This window comes from Falco naumanni, chromosome 2, assembly GCF_017639655.2.
Source record: "Falco naumanni isolate bFalNau1 chromosome 2, bFalNau1.pat, whole genome shotgun sequence".
NCBI lineage: Eukaryota > Metazoa > Chordata > Aves > Falconiformes > Falconidae > Falco > Falco naumanni.
The window spans coordinates 71,630,434-71,642,802 of record NC_054055.1 but is presented as its reverse complement, the minus strand read 5'-3'; the positions used below and the strand labels follow the sequence as shown (position 1 = coordinate 71,642,802).

The 12,369-nt window shown below is 39.9% G+C and overlaps 1 protein-coding gene across 1 annotated transcript in view; it reads left to right on the top strand.

Annotated features, from left to right (window-relative positions):
- The window catches only part of TMEM131 (transmembrane protein 131), a 102,840-nt gene that overhangs the window by 82,030 nt on the left and 8,441 nt on the right, over positions 1-12,369 (top strand). The window contains exons 30-35 of the mRNA XM_040584794.1: positions 2,888-3,046; positions 3,625-4,220; positions 8,164-8,339; positions 9,533-9,660; positions 11,051-11,175; positions 11,325-11,483. Of these exons, the coding sequence (XP_040440728.1) occupies positions 2,888-3,046; positions 3,625-4,220; positions 8,164-8,339; positions 9,533-9,660; positions 11,051-11,175; positions 11,325-11,483 (1,343 nt within the window). The remainder of the gene's footprint in view (positions 1-2,887; positions 3,047-3,624; positions 4,221-8,163; positions 8,340-9,532; positions 9,661-11,050; positions 11,176-11,324; positions 11,484-12,369) is intronic.

The following is a 12,369-nucleotide window of genomic DNA, read 5'->3' as shown; positions in this document are numbered from 1 at the left end:
CAAACAGATGTGTGTTAGCTATGACTGTTTAAAATAGGCGTTGAAAATTGCACTGCTTTGTCCTAGTCTTAACTTCTACCTATCTTTATTTATTTGAAATCTGAGGTTATAAACAATGTGTCCCTGCCCACCTCTTGGTGGTGAGATACTTTTACCCAGAGAAAACCCTAGCATAGAAACTTCTCAGTATAGATTGTTACTTATCAGTAACAACACATGCTTAGTGTTAAGCTTGTATCGCAGTGAGAGATGGAGTGCTGCTCTAGATGCCTGTGATGAAAAAGTGCTTTTTCTGTGTGCTGCAAATCCAAAGCACTATCACAGATTTGTAATATTCCTCCTTTTTTTTTTTTTTTTTTTTTTTTCATATTAAGATACTGGCTTTTCCATTTTGTAGTACTGTGTTTTGTAAACGTTTGGTTAGGCTGCCTTTCCTTCTAGGCATTGATAAAAGAAATTCAGAAGATAAAGTTACAGCCTGCTGCTTTTTTTTTTTATTATTATTATTTTTTTTATTTTTCAGCACTTTCCTAAGTAATGCAGTGTTGCTTAGGAAACTGTATTTTCCTGACTAACAGGAAAATTATTGTTACTTAGGGAACTTTGTTTCCTCACTAACACTGTGTTACTTAGGAAAGTGCTGAGTGAGTACTTATGTGGCTTTCTTCTGTATATTTGCTAGAAATTTGTAAGATTGGTTTCACTTTATTTTATTGACAGAATGAATAATGGTTGGCAGCTCATGGGTGTAGTTTGCTCAGATAAATCTGTGTGTCCTGTATTTATTAGTTAGACTTTACAAAAATACAAAATCCGAATCCTTTCCCTCACTATTTTTCCTACAAGTACAAAACATACTTCTTAGCAGCAAACTAGAGAAGAGTGCTAATGTGACCATTTCATAATACTCCAAGGATCCTGTGCATAGACAGCCTCTAACTCCTGTAGGTGTTTGCTAGTTGCCACTAAAACAATACTTCCTTGTTGTTGCAAAGCTATCCTTAATTTCTAGGAACAAACAAGCCCAAGAGTTTGTCTAGTTTGTATTCTTCATTTGATAAGATGGTGTTTATCGTTACCTTCCCTGAAACACTATTGTTTTTGGATTGTTACCATACTTGTGGCTCCAAATTTTGAAGTTCAACATGATAGGATATGTAAAAATACAACAAAGGAGCTAGTCCTTTTTATGAAGAACTTACCAACTGGGCATATGTGTGCTCCCAGGTGAAATCATGGGGGGAAAGAGGGATGTACCAAGGTCATGGGTGTCTAGACTGTGTTACTCCCTGCTGTCTGGTGGTCCTCACACTAATTTGTTTTGCAATTTAAATGACATGATCACTTCAGGCTAGTTACTTTTTTCAATAATAATTCTTTTAAAAAGCAAAAAAAAATCACCACTGCTCCCACCACCATACCAAAACCAGAAATGCAATTAAAAAGACCACAAAACAAGATTTGTTCTGTTTTTCACTTAAAATCTGGTATTCATTTATCAAAGCACTGAAGTTGGCTTATGTGGAGGGAGTTGAGTCCTTACCCAGAGAGTGGCAGAGAAGAAGCCCTCAGGGTGACCTTTTGCTGCAGCCTGCCCTGTCCGACCTCTGTGGAACCCAGCACTGATACCGCGAGGGAAGTGCTGTGGCACCCAGGGAGGGACAGTGCCACCCAGCCCACCAAAGCCCTGGGCACTCCATCCCAAGTTTGTGTAGCGCCGTGGTGGTAGAGATGTGATGCTCTTGTTGGTATTGTTCCTGTGAAACCTTCCAATACATCACAGATTAAAATTAACAAGTGAAGGAGATTATTCTTACATCCCAAAGATAATTCCATTTTTGATGGCATGGCACCCAAGGCAAGAACTACTCTTGAGTAACAGTTTGTGTAAGCTTGTCTGAAAAATTCCCCTATTTCCTTAACTTTTCTGTTGCTTGTTAACGTTTTGGATGAAAATTATCTTTTCTACCTGCTGCCATCTGGTTGTGCATGTAGAATCCTTCTTAATCCCCAGGGCAGGGAAAAAACACTGATAACCAGCTATCAACAGCTGGCTTGGTCTCCAGAGTTTCTTGTATTTTTGGTACTAGTTAAAATTTGAAATAGGATATCTAGACTAGATTCTTTTAGCTAAAATTAAGCAAGACGTATCTCATCCTTTTGTATGAATTGATGCTGGTTTTCAAAACATTTGGCTTAAAAGAACTGGCAGTCAGAACAGGAGAGAACAGAAACTGAAGTTGCTAATTTAACGTTCTTTTCACATAAACTTTCTAGGGTAATAGGCAAGGCAAGCTTTAGTCATCGCCATTGTGTCTCCTCCCTCTGAAACCCCCACCTGTTAGAAGATGAAATCCGTAGCAGTGTGATGAAGGTCTCTGCAGTGGTTTTATTGCTTCATTCAAAAATATAGTTCACTGCAGTGCGTTATGTAAGTGGAGAACTCCTAAACACGGTATTGCAGCAGATGCAGTTAGTTGTAAAACTTGAAATAATGCTCTTAAATTTTACTTCTCTGAGCAGCAGTACAATTCTCTGCAGAGGGTCTCTGCTTTTAAAATGAAATTGCACCAACGAGCTGTGAGAGCTGCTGACCACTTGGATGCCATTTTAGTATCTTAATTTTATTTCCTCTTTTACTTTTGAATTAATATTCTTGGCAACTGCGTGTCAGACTTGCATCTAGCTTCCATTCTCGGGGTTAGTGCCATGTATATCATTCTAGACTTGTGTGTTTTATGTTTCTATCCGACAGAGTTGTGGTTTGGATGCAATTTTCAGCTTTTCAGTACAAGATACAAACTTTTTTTCATGTGTGATTAGATTCATTAACCTTAAAATGTTCCAAATTAAGAAATACTTAGATGACTGCCTCTCTTCTCTGTAGTGTACTCTTCCTCTTGGTAATTGGAACAGCCTATCTAGAAGCTCAAGGAATATGGGAACCATTTCGGAGACGCTTGTCCTTTGAGGCCTCGAACCCTCCTTTCGATATGGGAAGGCCACTTGATCTCAGGAGAATAGTTGGAATTTCATCTGATGGAAAGTACGTATACATTTGGGGGTTTCGTGAGATGTTTTCATCTTTTTTTCCTCTTTAGTTATAAGGCCAGTAAGAAAGTAATACTGCTCTTTAGAACAGGTGAACGAATAAAGATCCTTCCAGTTGCTTATACAAAAGATGGCTTCAGTAAAAAGTTGGATTTTTGTGATTGTGAGGAATATGCATCTTTTGGAAAGAAAGAAAGAAAAAACCCAACCAAAACCAAACCCTGTCAAGTTTCCTGTTACTATTCTTGAAAATGAAAGGTACGGACTGCAGAAAAATTGCAGGCCAGAAGTTCCTCCCTTTGGTGTCTTAAGTTAAAAAAAGATCTTCTCCTTTCAGTGTTTCCTCCAAGTACGTTGACTCATTTTACTGTGTTTTTGTTCATACGTACAGCAGGCAAGTGAGCAGGAAACGGTAAAGGCTACTGACTTGTCAAACAAGTTTTCGGCTCTTTTGTTGGTTATACAGCAAGAACCAGTGTAGTTCAGGGTTTCTTTTGGACATAGTGGTGGGGTTTTTTCATGTGGAAGATGGAAACATTGTAGAGTATATGACAACACTTTTTGTTCTTCCAGTTTGAATGCGCTTGGATCAGATTCAAATCAGAGTTCATCCAGAGGGATCTATGGAGCAGGCAGTTCGTCTTCACGATCCAGTGCAGGGAATCATAAGCAATGCAGTGCAACAGCACACCTTCACAGCAATAGAAATGCACCTGATGTTGAAAACATCAAATCCAAAAACAGTTCCAGCATACCTAATAGGACTTCAGCACAAGCAGCTTCCATGCAGTCAGTGAACAGAGCGGGCCCCTTCTCCTTGGATTCAGGTGCCGCGGCTCAGAGTCATGCCGCGGGCAGAAAAGCCAAGGGGATGAGGCAGAACCAGCAGCCGACGCAGCAGCAGCCGCCAGCTTTGGCAGAGCAGCCCCTCCAGCAACCCCCAGCATCCGGGCCCCAGCAGCAAGAGCAACAGACTGAAAGTGCTTTGCCACAGCTACCGCTGCTCAGCCCACCTCATGGCGAGTGTGCCAGCAGCAGAAGGCACAGCTCGGAGGATTCAGATCTCACTGGGCTCATAGAAACTATGGAGAAAGACTTTGACCACCCAGAATCCCCTTCCCCAGATGTGTTTACAGAGCAGCCCCCATCTCCACTAGCAAAAAACAAAGGTAATACAATTCTGCTTTTTTTTTTTTAACAGGATGATTCATTATGTAAGCCAAGAACAAGATTTAATCAACTGTAAAGGTCATGTTGTCATAGCACGGAAAGTGATAGCTTCTCAGCTGTTCCCTGCCCTGCTGTATGGGCCTGTGTCTTGAACGCTTCCTTTATTTCATGGCACTGAAGTTCTCTGTGCAGTGCTAGGTTGTAATTCTTAATGCAAAAGTTCTGGAACATTTTGACGTAAGCAAGCGTGGATATTTAGACATCTGACCCTCTGAAGAAGAGACATGCTTTTGGTGGCTACTCCTTTGTCTTTGGGTTAGCATCCCTCCCTCCCACCTCCATCATCTGTGCTTGGGACTGCGGGTTGAGGAAAGGAAAAGGGAGCTGTCCTGGTGTATTATGGAAACCGGGACAGGGAGAAAGGCAGGAGGGAATGAGAGAGAGAGATGGGTAAATCCCTGTGGTATTGTTTGGGAATGGAATTCTTCATGCCCAGACTTGCAGTTGTTGAAAATCCTTGATGTCAGGTGGTCAGCAAATTAATATGACACCTGTGTTTATAAGTTGCATTCATCTTTGCATGAGCTTAGAGCTGAGTTTGAATTGTTTATGCACCTTCTCAATTGTCTAATGCTTGAAAGAGCGTACTGATTTTTGTAGATTAGATGCATTCAGACTTTTAACATTATGAGTCATTTATTTTCCTTCTTAAAAATGCTTTCTCAGAGTATAACTTCTAATCATGCTGTTTGTATTAGCCATTTCAGTTGTGTCCCAGAGTTATGTGGTTATAAATGTAATGTTTTATTTCTAAGTAATTTTTTTCACTTTTTTCTAACAATGCTATTGTACAGAAATGGTACTGATACTTGTTGCTTATTTGAGAGGAAGTTAAGAAAAGGAATGGTGGGAGGGCACATAAACCCTGAAGCACCTGTATGATCACACTCCACCAAAGAGGAAAGCTTCACTCTTTTAAGTAGTGACGAGCAGAAAGTTTTTAATTAGTTCAGAGTGGATATGGTGATGTATCTGGACTTTCCAAGTGGAGACTCTGAAGTGATGAGAGCTTTTGGGATCCTGCTGAAATACACTACTTCTTCTGGGCTGTTCTTTTTCAGTTTAGACAAGGGGCCCTGGGTGGGGGAATTAATCTTTGAGAGTTATTACCAGTTTGTCAGGTATTCATTCCATGAAAGCTAAATGGTACTTAGCAAATGACATGGCTGTAGGTGAGTTTCATAGGCAGCATCTGTGTTAGCAAGTAGTGTGGTATTGGAGCTCTGGAAAGCAAAATGGCTGGTAGCGAGGGTGCGATGTCCTCATGGGGCATGTCCAAGTGGATTTATGGTGGTAAATCAGCTCCTGTACTGAATGCCTGAAAGGGCTGGGACCACTTCTGGAGTGCATCTCCCTTCTGTAGTTCAACCTAAACCCAAACCAGCTCTTCCACTCAGGTGCTGCCGCGCAACGTGGCTGCTGCACAGCAGGGGGGGACCACTGAGCTTGGTTTCAAAAGCCTATTCCTGATCCAAATGATGTGGTGTACCTATGGTAACATTTTTGTACCTATAGCAGTTTCTAGCAGTCTGTGTGTTGGGAACTTGTCTTAGCAAATAGTTGCTTCTAAGTGTTGATTACATTTTTCAGCTATATTTAAATAATTTTCTTGAGATAGATGCTTCTATTGATTTGTCTATCCAATGATAAATTACTTAGCCCTTAATCACTTACATGGGTTCCATTTTTTGGCATTACTTTCCTGTTTTTTCACTTTCTTCTGATTACAAATTCATTCAGATAAATTCACATTTTTCCTCCTGTTACAGAGGCTTTGCATCATCTGTGCTTTGACATGGTATATGGAATATTTAAACATACTCTGTATTGCAAAATCTATTATGAATGTTACATTTTGCAATCCAGATAGTTCTATTGACCTCTTCATTGTCTTAGATCAATGAGTCAGATGTATGCATGTAGACTTCTTTTTTAAAGACTTGTAGACAAGTTTTAGAAAAAAACCCAACATTATCTATAAGCTGTAACTTGGCTCATAAAAGCTCAATGCATCAAATAAAACTTGCCCGTTTCCATTGTCCTCTTTAAAAATGTAAAACCATAGAGGAAGTTCCGTTATCTGTCTGGATCTACATACACACACTGGTATTTTCTTTAGATAAATAGCTACAGCTAGTCACAAACTTGTGCAGAAGCAGCAGCTTCTGGGCTGGAGCTGGTGGTCCCAGCATCCTGGGCAGGATTCCCGTCTTTATAGTCTTCTCTTTCAGCTTGCTAATACTTGGGCCCTAGCAGACTGCTGTGGAGGCTGTATTAGATTTTTGTTAAGCAGCTGCTTTATGTTATGTTGTTATGTCATGATAACATTTTATGTAGATTTTTCTAGTGATGAATATTAAACTGTTTGGCAGTCCTAAACGTAGACTAAGTGTGAAGCAAGTCTTAGAACGAAGCCTTCTGAGGCAAGAGCAGAATACCCCCAGTAAGCCGAAAGCCAACCTTCAGAAAATTTCTGTACAAAGATCTACTTCTATTTACAGTTTCATTTGCATTCATGCTAAAAAGAATATTATCTCTGATTTTGTTGTTCTTGATACTGAAAACATTGCTAATAAGCCTGAAAAAAAACCCAAACCGTTTGAAGGCATGGCCCTTTAATATGTATCTGGCATTTGCCAAAACACTGAAGGCAAAATTATGATTTGGTACAAACTTTACCTGAGGGATGTTTTGCCAAATGAAATACAACAGCTATCATTTTGCTTCCAGACTTAATTCCAACTTGTGCTGGTACAAATCCCAGAAGAGGCTGAATCCACGTAGCACAGGTTGAGCCTTTACTTGAGTGAACCTTTAAGTCCATCCTGGAAGCTGTGCGCAGGCACTGTGTGGCTTAGGAGTGAGAATGCTTAGTCTGAAGGGCAGTGTCGAAGATCTGACTGGTAAAGGCATATATTACATCTAATGAAAGACATAAGAATATGCAAATGCTCTCATCCTGTAAGAGAATAACAAGAGGTCATGGTAAGATGATGGTGACTCCACATACACACATGCATAGTTTCTCTGTATTGATGCTTTTTTTGATAACTTTTTTACTCCCCAGGAGCTAATCCTGCCTATTTTGCAAGCCAGGGCCTTGGACTTCGGACTGTAGTTTTTGGACTACATTATGCTACATTTTGGTTAGCCTATAGAAATTGCAGGAAAAACATAATCAGTTGTTCAAGTAGCATTATTTATTTATGCGTGGATTGCTGTAAGAAAATTTATTAAAAATCCCCTGGAGTGTTTTAACACATTATTTTCCTGTAACACTGTGTCAAGCCAAACTATTTTACAGTCAGCTTAGTCTCTTAGAATACTTACTCTGAAAGAATAAAATATGTGAAGAGGAAAAATTATACTTGGGTGTGAAATTTTCAGGTTTTTGGGGGTGTTTGGTTTTTTATATCTCTGCTAGACAAATACTATTAGTGATTTTTCTTACTGCAAGTTATTGTTGGGGTTTTTTTTAACAGACAAACATACTAATAATTTCAGTTCTTCATTTGTTCGGATGATAAAGCTTGTACCAACTTCTGAAGCTCGTGTTTAAATCTAGTCTTACATGAACTGTCAAATTGGATTCTAAGGAATGCCAGGATCCAAGCAGAGAAGAATCATAGGTAGCCAGGTGCCCACTGTCTACAGAGAAGCAGTGGAGGTAGGGGGTTCAGGAGCATAAATCCAACAGCGGAGATCAGGATTCTTCGGGATTGATTCTGTTGCTCACATTTGATGTGAAGTGGCTGTAAACGGTTGGTATATCAGACAACAAACTTCACAGGCTTCATCATGCGAGTTAGCCTCAAAAATGAAGTGAGCTAGCCCATCTCCAAGTACTTCTGCTGAGAATCTGAAGCATCCTTATCTCCCTAGGGAAAGGGAAAACACTTCAGCGCAAGGCTAAGCCACAGAAGAAGCGGGAAGAAAAGGACAGAAGAGGGAAAGGAAAACAACAGGAGGATGAACTGAAAGATTCCTTGGCAGATGATGACAGTTCTTCAACCACAACTGAAACCTCCAACCCAGATACAGAACCACTTCTCAAAGAGGTACGGCACTGCTCGTGAAAGGAGTCTCTTGTGTAGCTAGTGTGTCACCTGTTAGAGTAGGAATGCAGCCTCTTCCCCCCACCCCACCCCCAGCTTTCATATAATACCTAGCAAAGGAAGACTGTTAATTAAAAAACATCTTTCCCATTCCTTGTCTTCATTTCTCTATAAAATTTGCTCCTCTGTGAGTGTGAACGTGCTTGAGTCATGCAGTGTCAGGACTGACAGTGACTGGCTGTGGCTTGAATTGGCCAGGTGTTGTCAGCAGCCCTGTGGTAATGGCCTCGCCAGCTCCTAGCTTGTTTGTTTTGCAGAATAAAACACCAGAGTATGGACACTAATTTTACTCGATAATTAAGGTATATGCTAAAACCATTCATGTCATCAGTTACAAAGGGTCAGTTTACTGGTGGTAACTCGTCAGCAGGTAGTTAAATTACCTTTGACAATTCCCCCACCTTTCTTTTACTCATTTGGCTTACATGCTTCTAGGTAATAAACTAAAGCTCTAACAATTTGGTAGTGGTCAGGTTGCCATATTTTGTCCTGAAGCATGTACTAGGGAACAAAAAAAAGCAAAGGTAATTGCAAGGAGAAGAAAACCAAGCCTAGATTTTGACATGTCTTAAATTTGAACTTTGGAAAAAAGATAGGGATTCTAGGTGGGGGAAGAAAGAAATCAATGTAATATATTTTAAAAGCAGCAGTTTAGTAAGTTTCCATTTGAAAATCACCTTTGATTTTTCAGGATGGCTATTTGACAGTATACTTGGATTCAGAAAGTATTAGAAGCATGGTTAAAAAAAATATAAACTGACTGGTGAAGTTGCTCATATTATTTGCTTTGTTGAAGAGTGTTTTAGACAGCCTGCACTATGTACGACAGATGCAGTATAGGTCTCAGTACAGAGCTAGCATCTTCTGAAGTAGAATTGGAGACTGTGTTTGCAAACATCAGATCTGCTTGATGCATGTTAGTATTTCAATTTCTACTCATCCAAATAGGAAAAAATAGATACCATGCTTTATAGGTATACTCATTAAGTAGTAAAAATAGACCTTCTATGCTGCAAAAATGCTCATGTTTTCAAATAGCATTCTTTCCTCAGCCCTATTTAGACTATGTATGTTGTGATGCAAGAGGGACTTTACTTTTCATTAATATTAACGTGTTATTATAATGTCTTTTATAGGAGCCTGAAAAACAAAAGGGAAAAGTTATACCAGAAAAACCTGAAAATGAAACAGTCCAAGTAAAACAGAAAACTAAAAAACTGCTAACAAGTATCAAGAAAGAAATCCCTGTAGATGTGAAAAGCAGGTATGCGTAACAAAGGCTCTTCAGCAGGGAAGGCTTTGTGCTTGAAGGGAAGGTGGGTTGATAAAAGTCTGTGTATTTGGCTGTTGTGGCTGCCAGTCTGGCTAATGCCAACAGCAGATACCTTTAAGCAGCTTTCTCTTCCTTCCTGTTGTCAGGGAGTGCCTGGAGTGTGTAAATAATAAATTATTTGATGGGAAATACAGCTAAATCCAGAGAAGAAAAATCAGTTAAGCAATGTTAAGCATTTGTAACAGGTGTCACATACACAAAATAGGGTTAATGTTTCTACAGGGGTTTCTAGTGGCTGTGCAGTAAGCCAGCGCTAACATGAGTGCCTTTAGTTGCCCTTGGTGAAGTGACAGCCATGTAATTTCCTTTTTTTGTATCGCAGAGTAAGATCAGAGTCTTGGATATGTTATTAAAGGAGGCTGCTGCTGCTGGCAGTCCCTTTCCCTTACTGGCAGGTGGTTGATTGCAGATGATAGAAAGGGGAAAAATGAAGAACCTACTATATCTGTTTCATTCTGAAATAGTATTCCAAAATTCTGAAGTCAGATCAGTATCCAAGTGCCACAAAAGTAAACTACTGGACCGAGGCATTGTATATTTGCTTGTGTTTTCCCTGTTGCTGTAATTAATACTGGACTAACTGGATAAGTAACTAGTATAAATTAATTTTCTTCACAGTATTTCTGAAAACACCGCCTGGCAAAGTCTCCTCCGTAGTGTATTTATTCTTACATTAACTACTTGCCCTTATCATATAAATCACAAGTTCGCTACATGTGACAATATTCAAAGGCCCCATGAGAGCTGGTTTGGAATTCTTCTGCACGAAATGGATAAAATAGTTCTTCCCAAGAAAGTTTGAGACACGTAATCAAACAGCTTGAAAAAAAGAACAATATATGGCCAAAGGGGTTTCTGTGGTGGGTTTGAATAGTTTTATGCCATCAACTAAAAGATGATCCTGTACATTCAGGGCAATAGCATATCAGGAGCAAGTGATCTAACAGGAGTGTGTGGGGACAGACTGCCCGTTGCCATCTCTTGTTGCCTATATATAATCAAGCAGGTTTTGTAATCCTGGAGCTCCAGGATGAAAGTTTCTCCTGGAAGGTGAGCGAGCACTAATAAATGTGTGGGGCAGTATGGGCAGAAAATGAGCTAGGGCTAGGAAGGGTGAAGTTGCATATAGGAGAAATACAAAACTCTGCTTATGTCTAGCTTGGAAGATGAGCACAAGTTTGACATAAGGAAGCTGCAGGAGACCAGTCTTTTCCAAGACCGTATGGCGCACATATACGTACATGTATAAATTAAAAATATAAAATCTTCTCTTCAGCACTTCAGAGAGCTTAAAAATAAGTGGATCTCTGTTTTCATTTAGTTCCTTGGAATTGTCTTATACTCCCCCGCTGGAAAACAAGCAGCGTAAAACCTTTCCATCCAAGATGTCTACACAGCACCTCTTGACGAACGGGTCTAAATCAAGAAACCTCCCCAAAACGAGAGGTAGCGTGAGGCTATTTTTTATGAATACCTTGGGAGTTTTATTCAGCTGTTTGTAACCCCTCTTGAGTGTTTTGTTCTAAGTCTGGTGTGCGAAGAAAGCTGCTCAGTTTACTATCCACAGACTGGCTTTTCTTCTTTTGTTTTCATAGGTCCGAACAGTAAGTTAATGGAGAGCAGGCCATCAGTATTAGCAAAATTTCTCCCCAGTGGTTCTGGACAGGAGCTAGGAAACACCAGCAGCTCAGAAGGGGAAAAGGATTCTCCACCACCGGAGTGGGACTCTGTGCCTCTTCACAAAGCTGGCAGCTGTAAGTAATCACTACAAGACAACAGAATTAGTCGTCTGGAATGCGTATCTATAGGTAGGCTCTGTCTGTTTGTGGGTCTTCCTCTTTTTTTTTTTTTTTTTTTTTTTTTTTAAATTGCATAGTTGTGTTCCCATTTTCTGCTGTAGGACTGATATTGATAGCATCTGGTACAATTTGGGAGGTTTGAAAACCACGTGGGCAGAACATGGGCTGTTCTGCAGTTCTTCAGAGATGAACAGGATTCAGAAACTGCCGGGGAACTTGAGGAAATGAGAATTATCACTCGAAAACAAAATGTATTTTTACAGCAGAAGAAGTTTTGCTTGGTCAAGTCTGCTGCAGCCGAAGTTGAAACTAATTAAATGATTTGTCCTTGAGAAGGAACAATGAAAATGCTTTAATGCAGCGGTTAGCGTGGGACACTATTATAAGGCTTTTGGTTGATTGTAAGTCCCTTGTGTGGGAACCGAATCAGAGATGAACAGGATTCAGAAACTGCCGGGGAACTTGAGGAAATGAGAATTATCACTCGAAAACAAAATGTATTTTTACAGCAGAAGAAGTTTTGCTTGGTCAAGTCTGCTGCAGCCGAAGTTGAAACTAATTAAATGATTTGTCCTTGAGAAGGAACAATGAAAATGCTTTAATGCAGCGGTTAGCGTGGGACACTATTATAAGGCTTTTGGTTGATTGTAAGTCCCTTGTGTGGGAACCGAATCAGAGATGAACAGGATTCAGAAACTGCCGGGGAACTTGAGGAAATGAGAATTATCACTCGAAAACAAAATGTATTTTTACAGCAGAAGAAGTTTTGCTTGGTCAAGTCTGCTGCAGCCGAAGTTGAAACTAATTAAATGATTTGTCCTTGAGAAGGAACAATGAAAAT